At 38.6% G+C, this 23,823-nt stretch overlaps 1 protein-coding gene across 5 annotated transcripts in view; it reads right to left on the bottom strand.

The window, feature by feature from the left end:
- Positions 1–23,823, bottom strand: part of arhgap42 (Rho GTPase activating protein 42) — a 107,716-nt gene that overhangs the window by 65,511 nt on the left and 18,382 nt on the right. For all 5 annotated transcript variants that reach the window (XM_020708090.2, XM_011482295.3, XM_011482297.3 and 2 more), the window contains exons 2-3: positions 9,052–9,147; positions 3,342–3,403 (exon numbers count right to left, since the gene is read on the bottom strand). In XM_020708090.2, coding sequence (XP_020563749.1) covers positions 3,342–3,403; positions 9,052–9,147 — 158 coding nt within the window. The remainder of the gene's footprint in view (positions 1–3,341; positions 3,404–9,051; positions 9,148–23,823) is intronic.

Here is a 23,823-nt window from a genome sequence, read left to right as displayed (position 1 = left end):
CTTGGAAAGGGCAAGTCTTTCCATCATAAAACTTGCTTCACTTTAAATGTCAGAATATAAATGTCTAAACTGACATGTTAACTATGTGATATGCTTTGTGTTTCAGAAGCTAGAGCTGCTGCCAGTGATCTAGACATTCAATGGAGCACAGAAAGTCAGAGCAACTTCAGATGAGAGGTCTTGTAAGCATTTGCTTAAAATATCTGTTCTGCTTCTGGTACTAGAGCTGTGACGGTGTGGGATTTTTGATCACCGCGGTGATGAACCAGCAGGGGGCGCGGTGTCGCAGTTACCCCCCCCCAAAAAAAAACAACAACGGCGGACAGCTCTCTAGCTGCACGTGGGCCTTCACCTGTGCTCTCTGGTACAGACATCTTCTCAGAATATTATATATTGCCCAGTAATAAACAAGACTGCAGACACTTTGTCAGCTTTCCGGTATCCATGAAGCCTGACACCCATGAAGAACGCGGGGCAGCGCAAGAGGGAGAGAGAGCGTGCAGGGAGTGAAGGAGAACAGTAATAAAAGGTTTCCCCCAGAAGCCCCTGAAGTCTGAACACAGGACTAGCAGCAAAAGTAAATTATCAGCAAAGATGAATGTGTTTAATGTGTTTATTATAGTTCCAATCACGCACCATATGCAGAACTTTCCAAACAAAACAAACTAAAAAACAAAACTTGCGGTGATCGTCACACCCCTATCTGGTGCTCTTCATTGTTAGCTATAAAATCAATTTTTTAAATGATTTAGGCCTGTTTTGTTTTAATCCTTCAGAGACACCATCTCTAAAACATCTGTTTTTCGAGTATGTATAAAGTACTGCCACACTGTGTTCCTCTGCACAGAATAAGAAAAATTGAAAAGGCTGTGTAGTACGATTTCAAATCTTCATTTATAAAGCACTTTCATCTGTAGGTAACACATTGTGCTTCACAAAATTAAAGCAACTTTTGCTCTTGAAAAAAAAACAAGACCAAGGAGATATTTTTTAATTCATAAAAGTTAAACTGATGTGACCTCTTTGACCGCTGACATGCCGAACAGCACAACATTTTTCTCATTGGGACCCATCTTTTCCATCCATGTGTGTGTCTGCATATTGTAACCAATCTTTTAATCCGTTTTTGTTTGCGGTTTGTTTGAATAAAACTCTAACAACATTGAAAAGCGCACACTGTGAAGTTAAAAAAGGTTGCAGACATGCATGCACGCATGCATAAAACAGCTAGCCAAAATAAAATACTCTTCCACAGATAAGTGAGCACATTTAGCTTCTTTTCAGATTCCATAGCAACTCTGACAGAAAAAATAAATCAAATTGGGTTTTATAAGAGATGTTTTGTAAGTTTGGCAAGCATAAATCACTGTGTCTCTTATGGATGAGTAGCAGTGGGTACTGCCATGATTCCCTCCCACATCCCAGTTGCTTTTATAGCATGGGTAATCATTAAAAAACAGCCAAAGTACAGTCACCACATTGTTGATACTCATTGACATAAAGTTATTTGACCGAACCAGTTGGGTGGACAAACAGTAAAGTCCACAAAGGATATTTTTAACAATAAAAGGATGTAATTGTGTGAGTTTTTACTACATCATACTTGATGTAGCACTGATGTTTTGTTCCCTTCCTAATGCTTTGCTCTGCATTCTAACTACACATAAATATCACATATGCTAAACCAGTCTAGACCAGTTTGGCTCACAGACTGGTACACACTGGTACACTAATGTCTTGTAAGGGGCGGAGTTATCTACACTCACCATTTCCTTTATTAAGTATTGCTCATCATATAACTTGTTTTCTCCTAATTTTGCCAAGCGTAATCGTCTCCAAAATAAAAGACCAGGGTGCAACAAAACTTAAATTCGAGAATGCACATTTACCATATGGGGTTTGACCCGTATAGGTGCTGCAGGTTTTTAGGATGTCCGGGCCCGTGGATTGGTTATAGAGAGGAGCGGCCACATCTTAAGGGGCAACTATGTCTTGCAGTTCCCTTGAGGCTCGTATGGCCACTTTATGGAATAATGTTGTTGAAAATAAAACGTTCGATTATAAGTATATCATGAAGTATTTCTAAGGCTAATGTAAGTTGCACGGTTGTACAGTGCCCTTACGCTAGGTACAACTACGGGCACTTTGCTGACCCCACGCAAATGTCAAATGCACCGGGTGTGCACATGATATGTAAATATCTGAAGGAGGCTCGTAGGATGTCCACACAAACTGATTGTCTAATTTCCTTATTTCTAACAATCAGGCTGCAAACAGGAAGCCTGGACTACAACAGGTCCAATTTGCAATTCACATGATTAGGATTTAGGTAATAAAAACGAAAAATCTATAAGACACGCCTGCATCCTACCTACTTCACCCTTATATATAATTGCATGTTGTAGACATGTTTGCATGACATCATAAAAAATGTATGAACATTTTCACTCAACTGGCTCACCGAGTGGTCTACAACGTTGCTATTTTGTGCGACCATATGCGTGCCCTGTACTGGTTTGCCTGCATCTACCTGTAAGAGCAGTTGTGACTAAGGGTTTCAGAGTGTGGTCAATTTTGCTTATGGCAGGAAGAAATAAGCCGAAGGCTTCTGCAACCTTCACATTCCCACAAAGACACAACCCCCACCTCCACTGCCTTTGACCTTTACGTCATGCCTGGTTTGTCTGAAGACATTCTGGCTTGTTGAAGCTGTGCTTTTCGACCTTTGGTCCGGCTGACTGGAGCTGTAACAACCACTTTTTGTAGGACAACATCAACCGTCTTTAAATCATCTGAGCTTAAAGATCTTTCATGGAAAACATGAAGTCTTAATTGATTTTGTCAGCGTTGCTCTGTTGTGCTGTTGTTAACTTTGATTACATATTTCTACATTGATGGAGACTGTTTATAATTTTATGGTCTGCTTAATGTCAGTCATCTGAAACGCCAAGGGCAGAAATGGCTATGAAAAGAAAAATCTCTTGAGTGGTGGGTTTCAGTGTGTAAATTCTAATAATCTAGGTTCCCAGTGAAGTTAAATTAGCACTTGGGATTCCAGTGTTTTTGTTTTTTTATTAAGATTTCCTAAAGTAAACGGAATGGCCTTTTGCAATTACAGTCTTATTGTATTTCTGTTTTAATTTCCATTCTTGATTGGTTAGAGACATTTTCTGAGACAAATTGCTTTTCAAATCATATTGCTTGGACTTCAGCAAAAAAGTGATTGGAAAAAGTTTGAAAGAAAGTAAAAAAAAAATGTTAAAAAGTTATAGTAATTAGTGCTGTCAATCCACTCTTCCAGTTGTAACGTCATTATTATTGTTGTCAAACGGCGTTCTTACCAAGCGCCTTCGTTCCTCCTCGACAGTGTTCAGCAGTTGGGAAAACTCTTTGAATGATTGCGCTGAAACACAAAGAAAGCTCATTTTAGAAAATTCCGATGTTTGGTAAAGATAATACCCTAAAATGTATATTTCACAGTGAGTACAAACAACGAGCCCCCATGCATTAAGGAGACAGACGATATTTAGGGAGAGACTAAACAGTCCCACAGCTGTTAAAGATCAGATGTTCCAGGCTCCCCACAACCCCAGTAGCATGACGCTGAAATGTTTATTTACTTTGCAGCTTTAGACACAGTGAAGCACATTTAAAAAAAGTAATAAACGAATGCAGCTGCCCAATTTAAAACTAAGGCTTCCAGTAAGAAACAAAATTTCTTCCCCTTGCTAGGCTTTACAATATACTGAGAGATGGATTGGGGTAGGGATGTTTGCACCATCTGGGCTGTTCTTTAGAAGCATATATTTCTTTCTGCATGGCCTGATGAATTCAGCATTCGACTCATCCCACCTTATCTGCTAGAGAACTCTGCCTTGATGGATTCAGAGCTTCATTAAAAAGAAGGCCAGATACAATTTGGCCTCTGTTGGTCAGCCCCTGTGTCACCCTGTGTCCAGCCATTTAGCAGTAGTGCAGCTGCTGTTTGCCAACATAGTAACATCATTATCAGCACTGACAGCCTGGCATGGAGACCCATGGATCATCTTAGACACTCTGGTCCATTTTCACACCAAAAGCTTTTAAAAAATGGAGAACAATGACTTTTTGCCAGTGATCCTGCAGGCGAGCTGGCCCTTCTATTAACGCTACCAGCCCCTTTATCAACAGCCCAAAACTCTCAGGGGGTGAAGGGCACAGCAGGAGGCGATGATGGGACAAGATTAGAAAGAAAATGGGAGTCAAAGTGGGGTTACACCTCGCATATAATTCACTGGTAAATGGAGAAAGGACCATAAAGGACATGAATCAGTAGATGATATTAAGATTTTGGTCTCAGTAAGAGTAAAAAGAAGATAGACAGAAATAAAGACATTTTCTGCATTAGTAGACTTGTTGCTACTATTAACGTTGTACAACTTAAGTGTCACCACTTCTTTTAATAGCTAACCCCTTGGATTAATCTGGTTGTGAGAACTAACAAAAGACTCCGAGTGGAACTGACCTTCCAACGGTGGGTCTTTGTAACTTTTCTGAAATTTAAATCTCTAGAGCAGCATCAATCTTTTGGCCCGATTGATTCCTAGATAACTGACATGGAATGTGAATGTCACTGCAAGAAGTCACAGAGGGAAATCGATAAAAGGTCAGGTGAACCTGTCTGGCATCACACACAGGACTCCAGTGTTATGTGAGGAGGCTGGGAGCATCAAAGTGAACTGTACCGATACTGCATCAGGGTGGTGGGTGGCATTCACTCGAAGGTCTAGCTGTGTCAGTCAGAAGGCTCAGTTTCATTGATGACTAGATTGATTTCAACAGGCTGTTTCATTTTTCATCTCTAATAGTTATCATGGCCTTTTCTTGCTGTGATGGTGAGTGAACACCATGAAGCCAAAGGAGATATACTCATTAGTTTAACTAAAACTTGGTCCAGTTTTGTTGAAATACATTTTGTATTGCTTGTACAGTATCATATAATACAGACACTTGAGCCTGAAAATACACCCTGCAAAGGAGCACAACAACAATCAATTTTCCTTTTTATTTAACCAAAACTTTACCAATAATGAATATTTAAAGAAATACTTGGCAATACTAAGTACATACTTTTATATTTTTTATTAGATTTAAAAAATCTAAACTGCCAACAATGAAACCTTAATAAATAAGCAACCATTTTGCTTGTAAAGAACGTTAAAGACCCCACTCTGATGAAAATTGTGTTTCTAAATGTTCTTCTGGCATTTTTCTCACCATGGAGGACATGTATAAAAAAAATCAAGATAAAAATGGCATTTTGGAGTTTTTCTTTATTCAAACCATTATGAATTAGAACCAGATGAAAACATGTTTGAAAAAGCTTGTAGTTATGATGTATAAAAGCTGCAATTGGCAGCCCACAAGGTCCCTTCACTCCATTCTGATTCATTCACTTGTAGACAATTTGATCCAAGTACGTCTTCGTTTTCCTCGTCTGAGCTGGAATCTGGGTTGTACACCTGGATAGCTCAAATATTGCTCTCCATATTTCTTGCACTGGTGATGTTAGGTTTTGGGTGAAAGGGGCTGTAAGCTAGCAGGATAGTGTGTAAATAGATGGGTGAAATGAAGTGAGATGGGCTTACTCCACTCAAAAAAGTCCCACAACTCAGTGCTGAATTTGACCAACTCAGACCAATCACTGTTGATGATGTCTGGCTCCAACATGGTGGAGTCTGTCTCTTGGAAAATGGCTACTGAATTAACCTAATTTAGTTGGAGCTGGAAGTAAACCATTTTCTGAGAGTGCTGTATGTCACAGCTAACAAAACCAAATAAAAGTGAATAATTACCAGTAAGATGCACCTATTGAAACCGAATCTGAAGGACTGTTCTTGTATGGAAGCAACCTCAGTAACCAATGATGATTTTGATTTTTGTTATGGACTAAAGGACTTTTTTTTCCCCTTAACAAAGCTCATTTTCAATTGTCAGCTGTTGTGCCAGTTGTTTGTATTATAAATACAAGTGGGTAAGTCAAATCTCCCTTACTGAATGCGTGATCAACACATATTTTATGACAGGCGAGAGAACAAGAACATTGCCTCAAACGTAAATGTGTTTTGCCCTAATGATGCTTGGCTTTGGATCTGAATTGTTCCATTAGGCATAATCACCAACTACACTCATGGCGACTACACAGTCGCCGCAGCTTTGTCAGAAAAAAAGGGGACTCTTCATTCTGCATTCTGATGAAAATCCAGTCTCATGTCGAACCGGCTGATATGGGGTTCGGCCCTCACAGATGGCCGGTAATTCAGCAGTCCGCAGCTCAGCTTAGAGGGAAGAATCTAACCTGGAGATAATGAGTGCAGTGGAAAACAAGGAGAGAAAGATGAGGCCAGGCTGGCCGTGCGGCCCATTAGAGCCGCCGCGGCCCTCTTCACGGCTGCTTTCATATCCCCGTTGGAGGCTACAAGGCTTCTACCTCCATTAATCTCTGACACGGATCACAATTAGTCCTTTTGATCTCTTCCAGACTTAAAGAGAAACAGACCAAGCATCATAAGCAAATCAATTGCATTAATTATACATGCACGGACACAATAGACATCTACAAATCTCAGAATTGAATTCTGATGAATGACTGATGAGGCGGCTCACTTTCTTCTTAACCAACCACCTTCACAGACTGAAAACTGCTCAGACTTAACTTTGTGAAAACATGAATCATCTTTTGTCCTCTTGGTCCCATTGGAGTCATTGAGAGGAAGATGACCTCATGCCCAAATGTGACAGTGAGGTTTTAACTGAAATGATATTACATATGCATGGCACACCTCTCTGTGGATGCAGATTTAATTTAACCTGATCCTCAATGTGGCAAACATCATGGCAGCATGCGGTCTTCAGGGGCTAAAGCTGTAGGAAGTAGGAAATTGAGTAATTGATCTATAATAGTAGAGCTAGCCCCGCCACCAGCTACAACGTCCTTTGGGCAAGCATATTAACCTTTTAAGCTTTAGCTCCAGTGTTAAAATTCTTTTGACTACCGTCACTCTTCAACTGTAAATGTAAATCACTGATTCTGTAATAAAGAAAAGTGGCTTTGAGTCAATTTGCAATATTTTACATAAGGTAAAGTGAAGACTCAGTCATCCAGGTTGCTTCCATCATAGTGGTAGGTTTAAAGGTTGTCATCTAGACTTGGTTTTTATAGTTGAAGACGTTTCACCTCTCATCCAAAAGGCTTTGTCAATTCTGAAATAGCTGGTAGAAGAGCTGGTTTATATGTGCTCATGGGAGAGGAGTCAGACCTGAAACTGCATCTACAGCAGTGTTCTGAAACTCAAACTCACAAGTCAGTAACAACTGAAAGAGATGACCAGGTTGGGAAGGGTAGCCACTGTCTCCCCAACTCCAGCTGAGAACAAACGACTCCTAACGACCTGAAGCCAAAGTAATCTACAGAAACAGTACTATCCAGTTTCAGGTCTGACTCCTCCTGCTTTTTTACAAGCTATTTCAGAATTGACAAAGCTTTTTGGATTTGAGAACAGATGTCTTCAACTTTACAAACCAAGTCCAGATGACAACCTTTAAACCTACTACTATAATCATATAAGCTTTATTGACGTGAGGAAACAATACCAAGGATTCCGTTTTCCATGCTGCCATGAGGTCTTGATCACATGGCCAGCCTAATAAATAATAATGCAAAAAAAAAGGTACTCTCTCTGGTACCGCTCAGGGGACCGGGTCAAAAGGGTGGTCAGGGCCGGGGCCGGCCCGCGGGCCATAGTTTAGGGACCCCTGGTCTAAGGCTGGGATGCCCAGTTTAGCTTAGTCTGTTTAGTTTAGCTTAGCAATCAGCTCTTGTATTATAACTGATTTTATGTTTTGTCCAATTAGAAAAACCTGTTCAGGCAACTGTGTTGTAATATTGGGCTATATAAATAAAAACAAATTCAATTGAATCGAAATGAACATTTAAAGAAGCTATGAGGCAATCCCAAGATTTCTGCGGCGAATGCTGTAACTAGAAATAAATCATACATATATTTCTACATATAATTACATAACCTAAAAATGAATAATAAGTTATTGCTAACTATATAGGGGATATATTTTTGTACATTTTATATACATATTTTACTTCACCTGAAAATAGCACACTAATGGGGTTGATAGAAAATGACTTCCTTACCGACGCCAACAAAATAAAGCAAATTCGGTTGTCATTTTGGCTTCTTAGAGCCAACGGGTACTTCCTGTTTGGAATGCGAAGAGGTCACTCAGTCCAGTTCTCATATACAGTTAATGCACAGAACCACAATCATCCTCTTTCTGTTACATCCATTGATTGAAATAGCAGTGGTAACAAAAGATCCATGAAACTGTGTGTTTGTGGGGGGGCACCCAATATAAGAAATGTGTTATTTTAATTATTTAAACATAATTAAAGACTAAAAATAAAAGCCCTAAATTTACTTTTAAAATGTAACATTTTTAACACACAAGGAAGATGTCTTTGTAATTTGCTCCTGATGCCAGCACAGTTGTCTGATGGCATCAAAAAAGGCTTTGATCACTTTAAAATGCAACAAAGGCATTCTAATACCATCAAGACGCTTCACTGTTGAAATTCCTCTGGGATGTGGTGTTAAGTATAAGATTAACTCAGAGGATTTGGGTGGTGAAACAACACACCAATGTCAAGTAGAGTTCACAGGTAACGTCATTCTTGAAACCCTTTTGCCCGGTCTCTACTCTATTGTCCTGTCACTTGTTTTGTTACGGTTTAGCAGATAACAAATGTCTCTGTTAATGCTAACCATTTAAAACTACTTGAACTTTGGACTTGTATTCGGATTGGAAGATGGAAAACTCATGATCAATGCTCATACGTTTTCAAACTCCCCAAGTTAGGACAGCAAATTTAAGGTTTGCAGATTTATGTTCAAATCAGAAGTTAAACATATTCCTTAAAATTGTAACAGATTCTTTAGTGTTAGGTTTGAAAGAATTAGGTTTTGGAAAAATTGGTATATTTTCATAAAAGAAACTTACCAATGTTCACCTCATCATCTGTCTCTGAGTCACCGATGCATTCAAACTGGAACTCCTGCAAAGACTGGGAGAACTTCTGGACAGCTGCAGAAAGACCTGGATAAATCAAATGGGAGAAAGACGCATCGTAAATCAACCAAGAACAAACAACAAACAGATCAAATTAAGTGCAAGATGACCAGAAAGTAGATTTAAGGCAACCCTGGAGTCTAACTTCCTATTACAGTTTTTCTCAAATGCTACACAAAAGCCAATCCCCTAAACCAAATGACCAGTTGTCAAAACACATTTACTAAAGCTAGCAACCATTTTCCAATAGCATAAACACATTTCACATGAAGACACATTTCACAAAACACAATCCTCCGTTCTCATTCATCTTAACACATTTTTCTTTGATAAAACACAAGTTGCAAAAGAACTCTCCTCATATTCTGAGATGAAAGCTCATGTGATGCAAAATGCCTGCCACAGTCATCAATACTTGAACACAATGAACACACACCTAGCGTCATTCATTACACACAAGGACTCAAAATTGAAGACACTTGTTGCTAATGCTGTGACCACATGTATAAAAGCCAGTTCAGAGTGCACAGTTTGATGAAGATTCCAACCAAACACAATGGATGAAGGAAGAGTCAGGGGAAGAGGAATTTGAGTCAGAGGAGGGAGAAGAGCTGGCCATGGTGGAAGAGGAGTTGGCCATCAAGGAAGAGGAGCCGGCCAAAAAGGAAGAGGAGCAGGCCAATGAGGAAGAGGAGTTCAAATCAGAGGAGAAAGAGGAGTTGGCCAACGGGGAAGAGGAGCCAGCCAATGAGGAAGAGGAGTTTAGATCAGAGGAGAAAGAGGACCCGGACAACAAGGAAGAGGAGCTGGATAACAAGGAAGAGGAGTTCAGATCAGAGGAGAAAGAGGAGCCGGACAATGAGGAAGAGGAGCCGGGTAACGTCGAAGAGGAGTTCAAATCAGAGGAGGATGAGAAGACGGCCAACAAGGGAGAGCAAGACAACCTCGCACCATCATTACGAACGAGATGAGCCACAGTAATTGACAATGTCATTGTCCATGGCATGACAATGGCTGAAGCGAGACTAAGAGTCTGTCCAAACATAAGTATGTTCACCGTGGCAACCATTATTATGGTATTCAAACTGCAGAAACGAAGGCAAAGAGGCCGTAACATCATTGGCCAAATAGCCATCACTGAGGTTCCTGGGCAACGGGGGGGAGGGGGTGGTGGAGATAATATTACTATTTGTGCGGCGATGGGTTTGGAGGGGCTTGTCCATCGGCATGCTGTCCTTGGGTCTTACAACACCCAACGTCTCCTCGCCTTCCTAGAGGAACCAAAAGACATCCTCCTGGACCGCCAACAACACCATCCTGGGCCCGCACATCACATTTATGTGATCATTTGGGACAAAACCAAATCAGAGAGTGGTTTACCACCAACAGTAACCACTTACTCCTCTTTCCTGAACCCTATAGAGTTTTTCTCATCGTGGAGATGGAAGGTTTATGTCAGACACCCATACACTAAATGATGCTGCACAGTGATTGTGGTGTGTTTGTGTGGTGTGAATAAATAAAATAAAATAACTTCACTCCCTGATCATGTTTTCAAGAGTATAGTTTGCAGTAGATTCTGTTATTGCACTGACGTGTTACAGTACTGTACATGCAGAACTTATTATAGATTTATACTCTTCATATGAAACTCACAAATCTAAATGCCTAATCCTGTGCATTGATCTAAGAACATCCATTACTGTAAAGTTTCTAAAAATATGCATTGGCAGTTGTGAAACAAAGAACCTTCTCACAAATTGAGCATTCTGTTTCCAATTGTTTTGCTGATGTAATGATGTAAATTGTGTTTACATTTCTGAAAGCTTCGAGCTGCTCTTTTGCCGTCAAATTTTGAGTTTTGAAGTGAGAAGGTGTGGTTGTGTTTATGTAGCTTTAGAAAAGGGTGTTGTGTTTAGACATTGGGGAACACGGAGGGCACGTTTGTGAAATGTGTTTCAGCATTTGAGAAAAACAGTAACGGCTGACCCAATTTCCTAGTTTCAGTCTGAAACTTTGTTAATGTTGATAATCTGCATTTATAATAGTATAAAAACTGTAAGGTATGCAGTGTTTGTCTTTCGAAAAACATTGGAATGCAAACAACATGTTCTCTATTTTTCTTTTTTAAACAAAATGCTAACAATGTTTAGACGGAAGGATATAGAAGCATCTGCTTTGTTGTGAATTCTAACCACGGCTGTTTTTTATGCACAGGACCCAACGGCATAAATGGCACACAAGGCTTGGGTATGACGGTAAAGCAAAATAAAATTCACAAATGGACAAAACATCATTTGGTATGGTGGCCAAAAACATGCTGTCATGGTGCCCAAATGAATTTTGGGCCAAAAATGGGAAGACTCGAAGCAGTACTAACTTATAACCATAAAAGACATGTAACCTCAATAGAAAGGAAAAAATAACCTAATTTCTGCTGCATACATAAGCCCAGCAGGTATGCAACAGGGTGCTCGGAGTAATTTAATTAGTAGCTTTTTATTAACACACCTATTTTAGCATTTTCACGTTCTACATTACTATGTTTACTGTTATATTTCATAGTTAAACGTATTCGTTCATTTTTCAACCCCCTTTTTCTCTCTCTGAGGTCAAGCAGCTTTAGGTATAGTTAAAAGGACCTGTACGAGGGTTGACCCGTATGGATACCGTGGGTATTTCGGTTGTCCGAGTCCATGAAGGGTCATAGAGGAGCGGCTGGTTAAAGGTGCATCTTAATGGGAAGGCAGGTGTGTCTTGCATTTCCCTTGAGGCTTATAGAAAAAGTCATGCATGATTGGTGTGTGTGTGGTAAGTGTATCGTGAAGTATTCATAAGACTAATGAAAGTTGCACAGACCAACTCTAGTCATTAGTAAACCATTAGTCACTACTGCCTTTATATCTAGATACAGGCTGTCTGCGGGGAAAAAAATGGGCAAAGGAGCATGCACTTATAGCAGCACTTATGGGCCTTTATGCAATCTGTAGGTTTTGGGGTGTTAATTTTATTTTTAAAAACAGACAATGTGCATGCACCTACACCTACTTCATCTTTCCTTTACACTTGCATGCTAAGTTAGTGTTTGCTACAACCTGTCACTTGTCAGCAAACATTTTTTCTCTACAGGCTCACCCAGCAGTCTACGACCTGCATTCAGGTTGACCCATTTTTCACCTCCAAACAGCCTTCCTATTAGGGCAGTTGTGACTAAGCCAGGGGTCGGCAACCCATGGTTTCAAAGCCACATGTGGCTCTTTCATCCATCTGTTGTGGCTCCCTGTGACTTTGGAAAATAATGAGTATTTTATAATAATTATAATAATTATAATTACTTCTCATTGAGGATTTTGATTGGCTGGTGGATTTTAAAGAAGTAATTTTTTTTAAATCTTTTCTGGCCCGCGATCTACACTCATGTCATTGAAGGTCGATCGCGATCGACGTAATGAGCACCTTTGAATAATATATACATGCATAATATATATAATGATGTCAAAACGGGTTGTGGCTCCGAGTGCTTTCTTTTTTATTAGGGGCGGTCCCAAATGGCTCTTTGAGTAAAAAAGGTTGCCGACCCCTGGACTAAGCTATTACTGGACCCCCAGGTAGATTCAGTTTTAAGGAAAATTCATTATTTTTAAAAATATAAATGAAATAGACTTCCTGTTTCTCTAACAGCTGTTACCCCACACAGCAAGCTAGACGTGCAATGTTTTTATCTATTTATTCATAAACTGTGTTACTGATGCTTTTTTGTTTAATTGAATGTTTGGACAAATGTACCCATTATACATTTTTTTTAATGGGACTAAGATCAGAGTTTACTAATTTACTGGGAATTGCAGATTGTATAACAAGCAAGGGGTATGAAAATCTAACCTGCTGAGATTTGTTATTCTAGTAATAGGAGAGCTGCAAGGATACACCTAAGCTGTTTTAACTATGACCTAATGTCTGAACATCAAGAAGCGCAGTCAGCCAGAGAAGTGAGCCAGGAATGACAAAGGTGCTGTTATTGCTGCATTCCAAAACTGCCGGGAAACTCTAATACATAATTTGCAGTGTGCAGTACCAGTTAAGTACTCAAGCGAGCCTCCATTTTTCTCCCTTGAACTGTCTGTTTTGACGATACAGTTGTGGACACATATTGAATTCAGTTTTGCATTTCAGAGTAAAAATGCACCTATGGATAGTTTTGCTTTGAGAAGGATTACAGAGGAGGAAATGAGTGCAGATTTGTCTCCTAAGAAGCCAGGAGACAAATAGACATGTGGGACTATCACCTAACATGAGAACAAAGAGAAAGCAGAAATTAACTACTTCCTCTCCTTGTGTCCCATGAGTGTCTACCTGGTACTTGGTCTACACCATTTTGAGGAGGCATTGCCTTTCCAATTCCTTCTCAGAAGATCCTGGATACCAAGTAAAGTGACTTATTTTCTATTTCAAAAGTCATTTTGTTTATAATTCTGTGCAACAACTTACAAAAATTGATCTAAGCAGCATCTGCCTTGATACAGTCAGATTTTTAAATTTATAACACTGACTGGAAAAAAAGACGAAGAAAAAAGTCTTTATTTTGGTTCTAAGCACCAATGTTTGAAATTTCAGTATTAATCTTGCCAACAGTTTTCTATTGTTCTGAACACATATTCTTTGCTAAGAACCAATTGACTTCCCCTTCAGGGAGTTTGTCTAATGCCAAAGGCAAACTCAAGCATGTTATGCATTTTGTGTTTTTGGGGGGTTGCAAGAGTCCTGACACCACGACTCTTGCTGCTTCATCACCACGGTGATCAAAAATCCCACTCTGTCACAGCTCTACTCCAGGGCGGTAACTAATGACGCTGAGTTAGTTCATTAGTTACCATAGATAGTTATTAGTTAGTTGTTACTGTTATTTGTTAATAAAGAATAGTGCGTTGTAATTATGAATTGTATTCATTTGCAACGCGACCGCTGGTGGCTGTTGTGTTTGGTGGGGCGGGGGGGGGGGGGGGGGGGGTTAACAGCGACACCGCGACTCCTGCTGCCTTATCACAGCGGTGATCACAAATACCACACTGTCACAGCTCTAAGGACACATACGTGTTTCAAAATATAACACAATACTCAACTTTTGGATTTTTTAATTTAGAATAAGTTGAATTATTTTACAATATTATTTTTTTCAATACTATATGCTTAAATTACAAAAACATGCGTCTAATCTGACTCTACAAAGATCTGATGCAAGCTTGACTTAACAAGTTCTGCAGCAAAGTCTGACCTCTGACCCCATCCTGCTGCTGGAGCAGCAGGCAGCAGGACTTGAAAGCAGCACAGTTGCTATTCACTTCTCTTGTAATGGATATTATGTACACAGTTTAGCACCTTTGACTTAACAGCAGTGAGTCACAAATGCCCATGAGCAATTGCATATTGTTTGTGCTGATGATTGTTAAACAGCCACTTCAGAATTGGAGGAGCTTAAACAGTCTAGTGTTCTACAAGTTTTCATTTCTTGCACACTCCTTACTTTAAACACCATCTGGATTGAAAACCAGGAATAAAGTTTGTTGGTAATAACCAGATTTTTTGCCGTTCTGAAAAAATAATGCCTGAGTTATAATTAAACTTGGTTATATGATGTGCTTGAAGTTAAACCTTTAATGATAAAACACCATAAATGAAACAAAGCATAAAAACTATGCATCTAAACTCAAGATACAGCATTTCAGAAAGAAATGAGAATATAAAAACCAAAAAAAGGTTCATCCAGAGAAAATGGTAAATGGTCTAAACTTGTTTAGTGCATTTCTACCTTTTCCTTGAAGGCCTAAAGCGCTGTGGTCCGTTCACACTGGGCTCATCACATACTGATGGCGGCTCTGTTGCCTAATAATATCACCTACCTATACCCACCAGAAGCAATGTGAGGTTCCATGTCTTGCCCAAGGATACTTTGACACATGGACATGCAAAGCAGGAACCAATCGGCAAACTTCTGATCAGACTGTGTTTGTGTTTAAGTCACAATGCCAAAGCAAAAAAGTAGTTAAACCAGTGGTTCACTTTTTTATATCAATACCTAACTTTTTGTGCATTTGAGCATCAAGATCAACAAAGGTACAGCACATAACAAATGACAATTTATTCCATCGATATATACTTCTGTCTTAAATCCATCTCATATCAGCACCCAGATACTTCAAAGCAGGGTGCATCTATATGGGAAAATAATTTCTCACATAAATGTTTGCATGGATACCACTTTGAACAGAAAAGAAGTGATTACATGTTAAGACATTCCATGTGAGAATAGAGAAAAAGAAAGTTTTTGATAGTAGTTTCCCTTTTAACATGTTTATTCCCAGCAAAATTAAGACCTTCTGTTTAATTTCTTAGTCATATATTGGAATAAAGTACTTCAATAAGATGTACTTATAACATGACGACTTTAATCACAAAAGAACAGAAATTCAAACAAATTAATAAATTCACAGAAACAAATCAGCTGTGTGCTCACTGAAAGCAAAAAGAAACAAACAACAACAACGAAGAAATAAAGCTTAATTAGTATTAAAGTATGGCTTTAAAAGCCGTATTTCTTTAGGACAACAATTGCATTCCAATGCCAGATAAAACTGGTCTTTTTAAAGGACTTTCTTTGGAAAGAAAAGCTCTCAAGAGGAAGACGACTCTACTGTTGAAACTGTAATGGATTATCTTGACTGTCCTCAAAAGTTCCAGTGAGACAAACTTTTCTAGAGGATGCATTGTGTCATTGATGTGCTCCCACCATAACATTTGAGATCAATAGAGAAAGTGCAGTTGTGTAGCTGCCCTCATGGGACCATTAATTTTTAATGATCTTTTAGCTCTGAAGATCTGGCAGGCTGCTCCCTTCCACAAAACAAACCTGTGCTGCAGTCAAAATGAACGTACTGCTGCAAAACAACCACCAAGCCTCCAAACAACTCATACGAAAAAAGGGAAAAGATAAAAGCAGTATTTTGTTATTGCTGGTGTACTAGTGTTATTTACTTTGCAAAGAATAATTACCACTTTAAAAGACTCACTTTTCCTAAAACAAGGCGTGAAATAGTCCAAATAGTTATTTTGTTCAGTTTTTATTTTGACATCTTATAGTGATAAATTATATTTGAAACGACAAAAAAAGCCAATATAAAACCTTAATGTTGAAGAAACCAACTTAAGACTTAATGTTCAAAAATTCCTAATGACTTTAAACTTTTCTTTATAGTCCCACAAACTCATGACTTCTTGTTCAAAATGTGTTGGAGTGTATTTTTTGCCATTTCTACAACCTCAGTGGTAAGCACAACAGAAGAACTTTGCATCTTTTCAATTATGCTTCAGAAACGTCAAAGTAGACATTAAAAAGGTGCTTTTTTACATTCTAGGCTTTACATTTACTTTTTACAAGATTGACCCATTTCTGCTTCCTTTTACCCCAACATGACCACTTTCTTATAAAAAAAATCAATGCCAAGTTGAAGCTAAAATCCCATTTAGGTCACACACATGAGTAATTTTTGGTCTGACTTGACAGTGGGCAGACACTCAACCACAGTCGCTTTTTGAAACAACATTATATTTATTTCTCATTCTTTAAAGGCTGGAGTTAAAAATGTTTGGGAGTAATTATTTTTAACAGAAAAATGACTAATAGTTGTAATATTAGAGCCTCTGTGTCCATAGTGTCCATCGTGTCCATCACTTTGTTTCGATGCATCACAGTGGGATGACTCAAGAATGGTGGAATGGCCATTTGTAGAACGGCGTTAATGAATAGGTTCTAGTAACCATCAGTCTCCTTTGTCTCGCCCATTTTTGGAATGATTAAGGTTGGTGATGCCAAATTTGGTAGAAAAGGCAACAACAATGGAGTGGAAAAACTGGTTTATAAACAACACAACTATATCTACATACAGTCCTACTATAAAAAAAATACAATTTCCAGGGAGTTCTAGGTCTTTGGAGAATTTTTGACCTTCTGTTCGAACTACATCATCTAAATTTCTGTCAGCAACTAAATCCTGCGCTCCTCCAACATTAAAGAGGACATGCATGCTCGAAGGTTGCCATCACACTTTTTTGAACTCTTCCAGGATATCATGACCATATGTGAAAACTGGAATTAATATTGCCTCAGGTCTTACTCCAAAAGCTTCCATTCAATTATCACTCTGCAGCTTCATTTCAAGCTCTTTTGAAAGCAAAACCTCACATACTAGGATCCTCAACTTGCTGCATACTTTTATTTTAGCGTCCAAAGTGTAAAAGTCAACCTATTAAAGTAAACAAATCCTTTTGTGTTTAAGGCCTCCATCTTGACCAAAGAGTGTAAAAACAGGGCTTGAATTTTTCATATAAGTACCTGTACACTAATCTATTACTGTTACACCCTATTGCAAAGCTCATGGAACATGTTCTCAAAAATAATAGGATCAATAACAAGGAGTGACATACTGGAACAATTTAGGGTATTTTTATGTTTATGAATTATTGACTCATTGTTGGATTCAACAGAAAATTGGCTTTGCCCTCTGTTCATTAATTGCTGTTGCAGAAAATATTACTCAAGCGCTCAGAAAGGAACCGCCTCACTTAAAATGATCATACGACCGAGGAACAAAGATAAATGTTGAAAGAACCACAATAGACAAAGATGAATAGATGCTTCGGTTTATAACATTGGGTAGCGACAGCGCACACACAGAAAGACTTGTGGTCAAAGTTATCCCGAGAACAAAGCAGAAAAAATGGTTTTGGGGTGCTTTGGTTGATGTTTAAGAGAGGGCTTTTGGTAATTGCACACACTTTGTTTATGGATGGCAACAATAGGACAATATCCCGTGACGAATGTTTAAAGCAAATCAAATCCTAATAAATGAAATGAATAGGAGAATCCATAATCACATTACAATCTGATTGAGGAACTGTGTGACCAGAAGGCGTATCAATTTGTTTTATAATAACTACAGCAATGGCGGCTTTAGAGGCGATGCGTCTTAATACATGCAGCAACTTTCCACATTAGCGTCCAATCTTGGAAAAAAATAAAGAAAAAATACAGAATAAACGGATGAAAGTTTTCTCGCTTCTCACCATCTGTGTTTCCACACCTCCTCCCCCAGGGGCAGGGTTTTGGTGCAATGAGTAAGAATGGTGGCAAAACAAGATAGTACTTGAAAAGAATAATTAGAAGAAAAGGTTTGAGAAGAGGCTCTAGATCTAACACTAGACTTGGGAAAAAGTAAGAAGAGGCAAACAGTATAAAGAAAGACAATGAAAGTCAGGAACATTTGAAAATATAGAAATACAATACTAGGAGTAATTGTCTTAAAAAGAATACCTAATTTTATGCTCAGGGAGCATTTGAGATTTATGTTTGACTTACAACTTGATTATTCTAATAATTTTTGAATTTAAACTTCTTTTACACCAACTTTTGTCCAAGTTTTCAATAAAAAGTAGAGCTCTGAGGGCCTATTACTGTCTTGCTGGTGGAAGAATCTTAATAAAGATATGAAAATAGACTGTAGCTGTCGGTCACACACCAAACCACACAGCAAACTCCCCTCCCCAGGCATAACTTTTATCTCATTTCCAAGGCAACAACATAATACTAATTTCCATCAGCCTACAGCCACAGACAAAAGACAGACGAAGCTTCAGGACTTTTTGAAGGCTTCTTACAAGAAGATGTGGTGAAAGCTGATATCGGTTGGGTCATGAACTATTACATTTAAATGTCGAGACAGAGAGAGAATCTAAAAGCAGCTAAGGTAGCATCTTCTTGTCATTCTAGAAAGTTTACTTCAGTTTAGGTCACATTTCTTTTGCAGCATAGTCACCGTTTTGTCCTTCTAGCAAAGTTTTTACATAGTTACCATTGGTTAATATATACACAGGCTTCTATTCTTTCCTGTGAACTCATACTTTACTGTTTACACTTGGACAACCTTGCAAAACTCTCCCTTTTTGCCTACAGAACTATTGTGTTGGATTGGAGCCTGTTTGTATAAAATGGCACACTTTCACAGTAAAAAGGTGTCTACTATTCTGCACTCTCCTTCTTACTGCCATCTCACTCTCTTCTGAGTAAGATGGCACACTAAAACATTTCAAAAAATTGAAATGCAGATAACTTCATTAACAGAGGAGACTTTAATTAGCCCACTGACAGTATGGCTTATTGAGAGCCAAGATGGAAAAGGGCAGAGAATGCATAGCATTATAAGTACTCTGACATCTATAACCATGTAGCTACAATTAGCAGGCAAATATGAGCATATGTCAAATATGACCTTCACTATAAAATCCCTATGAATAAAAAATCCCTACGTCCTCACAAAAAGTTCAGTATGAAAAGTTTGCACACAAAAAAAAGCTGAAGAAATTTGTTTTAAATACTGAGCGCTAGCGTCAGGTATGGGGGGGCTAGTGAGCATGAAGGACCCAAAATGCAGAGACGGAGGCACATGGTTCCAGGGCAAGGGGTTTAATTAACGAAAGGCGTTGCAGAGCAGGGTAACAAAACAAAAACTCACTGAGGGCAAAGAGACATAAATGGACCAGCACAACAGGAAGGCAGAGACGAGACTTATATACAGACAGGACTGACAAGACACAGGTGAACATGATCAGGGCAGATTGGGACCAAGGAAGTAAAACTCAAGAACATGACAAAACAGGAAAACTTTCAAAATAAAACAGGAAACAGAACTCAAACATGACAGAACAAGATAGAACGAAAAACCCAATACAAAGAAACCCAAACCATGACAGCTAGCAGCAGAAATAGCACTTAAATGTATTTGTGTAAGTTAAACTTGAGTAAAACAACAACAGCATGAGATAATTTCTTAACAGTTGTGGAAAAAACGCACCTAAACCTAAGGAAGAATTGAAATTGTTGATCATATCTGATGAAATTAAACTTCCCCTCTGTATTTAAGAGATTGTCTATAACCCTATGAACACACCTGTTCCCTCTCCTTGGTCAGAATCCAATAAAAAACATTAAACAATACCAGGTGTCAGCCTAAATTAAGAAAAAAAGTATTTGAGAAAAACATTTGGACTCAGTTTGCAAAGATACCAACCACAACCTTAAACCTAGAATATTATTCTTTTGCAGTAGAATTCCAATACGTTTTTGCAATTCCAATAGTTTTTTGCTCAAATCTTATAAAGTGTAATGCTAAGGAGCAAGCTCCACTTAGTGGCCTACTGTAAACTGAGTAAATTCAAAGTTGAATTGAATTAAATTGAGTAGATCAAAAGAATCATAAAAAAATAAATTAAAAAACGTGAATCGAATCAATCCAGGCTCTGGTGATAGGAATCGATTCGGGAAATTACTGGTGATACCCAGCACAAGTGTGCATGATGCATTACATGTTTTTCAGAAAAATTGGCATGTTTTTTAATTTACGATACATTGGTTCAAGCAACATTTAGGCACCTAAACACTTTTAAAAGGACTGATTCGGCACCTTTGAACAAAAAAAAGAAGAAGAAAAAAAGAACAACTCTAGATTTTGAGCTTTTTTTCACTTTTTCCAACTTTTATATTTCAAAACAGAAATTCTGTCAAGTTTTGTGATTCACAAGAAAAAGCTTTTTATGAACAGAATAAATCAGTATGACCCAGGATCAAGATGACCATTGACGTGTTCTCCCTACCATGACAAAGGTGGATAAAGGTGAAGAGGATTTCATGTAATCCATGGAAACCAGTGAAGATCACAAATCTTTGAAGAAAAAAGTTCAGCGCACTGTCTAGTGGGTCTAGATGACCCCATTCCCAATGTCAAAGTGCCTAGGATAGCACAAGGGATACACTGCTGCCTCTTCCACAGTTACTAAGGATGCAAGTCCGCATGAACATCCTCGGCTGCTGGAGAAACCATTGACTTTGTTATCTCATTAAGTTTTGCTAAAAAAGCAATAATTTATCAGTCATTAAACAGTTTTGCTCCTACTGCAAACATGCAATGATCTCAGGGACTTTTTCCGTCAGTCATAAACTTCTTCTAGATGAACCTTATATGTCTAGGCAAACAAGGGAATCACTGAGGATATCAACTGAAACGCAGTCCACCATAATAATGCAGCAATTCTGTGATTAATAAAAAACTGCCAGAAAATCCCTGCTAAACAACAATACTAGAGTAGAAGCAGAGCCAGGTTCAGGTCTTATAAATAACTTACTTCTCATTTGAACAGTAAACCTAATTTTTTTCTGTGTATGCCAACTTTTTCCGCTTAAATGTCAGGTTTCTCTTTTTGTCTCATTATCTTTTGTCAAACATTACATATTTGTGCATTCAGAGCGTCTATAATGAGTCACGACGTAGAGATATAGAAAACACGGATCTATGTTTAGACCACCTTTAAAAAAAAAAGCTTAACACTTTATACCAGCGTTTCAATACTTGTGTAAAAAAATTGATAACAAAAACACTGTAAAGTAAAAAAAAAAAATTAAAAAGAAAAACAAAGGTTGGCTATTTTTTTTTTTTAAATAATAAAACTGTCAGGTAGTACAAGTAGATTAAGAGATTCTTTATTTTTGTCAATTGCACTGCTTTCGCTGGCAATGAAAAAAACATTTCAGTACAACTGTAGCTGCGTGGGATGGCATACCAAATTATATTCTATGGCTTTTTAACTGCCCTTACAACTAGATATGGGCCACGGGCAAAAAATGGGTAATCCAGGCACAAAAGTGGCCCACACAAAAGAGCAATATTGTAGACTGCTCAGTGAGCCCATAGAGTGAAAAGCCCATAGAGCCCATAGAGTGAAAATGTTCATGCATGTCTTTCCGAGCATGCTGAGAGAAACAGGTCATAGTAACAACTTATACAACATGTAACGATAAAGTAAGGGGGATGTAGGTGAGACAAAGGTGTGCCGTCCAGATTTTCCATTTTTCAACCAGGGGTAGGGGTGCTGTTTACGTAAAAAATGCTGGAAACCTGCATTCCCTTTACAAGTTTGCCCATCTTTCACCTGCAGATGCATCTACCCCGCATCTAGTTGTAAGAACAGTTGTGACGAATGCTATGTTCACACTGGCCTGGGCAACAGACGATCAAGCCACCACTTTTACTGAAAAGTCCATGTAAAGTCTATGTGAACATTTTTGGAGCCAACAGGTGTGTTGGCAACGTGAGTGTGCAGTGAGAAAAGGCCCCGCCCCCTTCTACATTTGTATTACATCTCAACCTAACCGTTAAGAACACAACCATCCAGCAACTTGTTGCTTTGTGCTGTTTCATGGTTTAACCCCCCCCCCCCCCCCTTCTATAATCACCCTCCTATCCCCCCCCCCTTTTCTTTTTCTTCTGGTCCAACACAGAAATTTACAAATATAAGAGGTATGTTTAATCAAACATACCTCTGGTGTGTCCAAAGATTCATAACTCCTATTGTAAAAGTAAAATATGTCTAACACAAGAGGCTTTCATCTCTCATCTGTTTGCTCAGCTGGACAAGTATAAAAAAAACAATAAAAAAACAATGAGAAAAGTTTATGTAAACAGACATATATGCTCGTTTTTAGCTTCCACGTTAAAAAGTGTCGTGTTCACGAGTCGCTACAAAAGCATTATGCTTTTATGAACGACTAAAGCAGGGGTGTCATAATCCAGTCCTCGAGGGCCGGTGTCTAAGATGTTTTCCAACCAACTGCCATTGAAGCTCCTTATTGGCTAAACACACCTGATCCAGGTAATCAACAACAGAGAAGGCAGGATTTCTGGAAGAACCAGCAGGAAGCCGGCCCTAGATCCCTGGAGTCTGACATCCCTGGATTAGAGCGTGGCCCCCCAACATCAGAGGTGCGTGCAACACGTTAGCCTTACGAATAGGAACTGCAAAACACACCTGCACTCCCCTCAAAATGCACCTCGAAGTGGCCGCTCCTATTTACAACCCTCCATGGGTCCGGACAATGTAAATTGGTTATATAATTGGGTATATTCTTCCTAATTTATCTAATTATCAATCTTGAAAAGCTGATAAGACTTGTATTGGACTTATTGAAAGGCATCAACAAATATTCCACGTCTTTTTATTCACTTTATTACTGGCATATACAATAGCTTCAGGAATTTAGTTTCACATGTTGCACAAACATAGATTTTTTTCCCTATTCATTCACAAGTATTTTAATTTGTATGTTTGTTTGTTTTTTGCATGCCTTTAGGGCAGAGCAGCAAAAGACAGTTCCGTTTTTTAAGACTGAACTGCACATTTTGAGGCTTAGCCGTCAGCTCTGCACCCACAGAACTTCATTGTTTGACTGACACACTCATTAAAGCACTAATTACTAAGCAACATCCTTGTTACGCTTTCACTCCTCTGACTATTTCTTTGTTGTTTTTAATGAAATCTCTTAACACAAATTAGTGCATAGAAGATCTTTGAACCTTAATTAACAGGCATAAATGTGTTGTAATAAAAAGCGACACTCTGCCTGACAAAGTATTCATCAGCTTCTAACAGCCACACGCGTAGTCTGAGGAACTCAAGGTGTTTTAGTAACAATGCTTAAAAATCACAAAAATGATAAAAGCATCTTTTCTATGTAAGTGAGGTGAACAAAAGTAAACAGACTTTCTTTGGTGGAGGCAGCACAGTGCAGCTGTACACCAACACTTCAGTGAGAAAAAACCATTA

Source organism: Oryzias latipes, chromosome 13 (genome assembly GCF_002234675.1).
Source record: "Oryzias latipes chromosome 13, ASM223467v1".
NCBI lineage: Eukaryota > Metazoa > Chordata > Actinopteri > Beloniformes > Adrianichthyidae > Oryzias > Oryzias latipes.
Note: the sequence above shows the minus strand (reverse complement) of the source record. Positions and strands in the feature narration are given on the sequence as shown.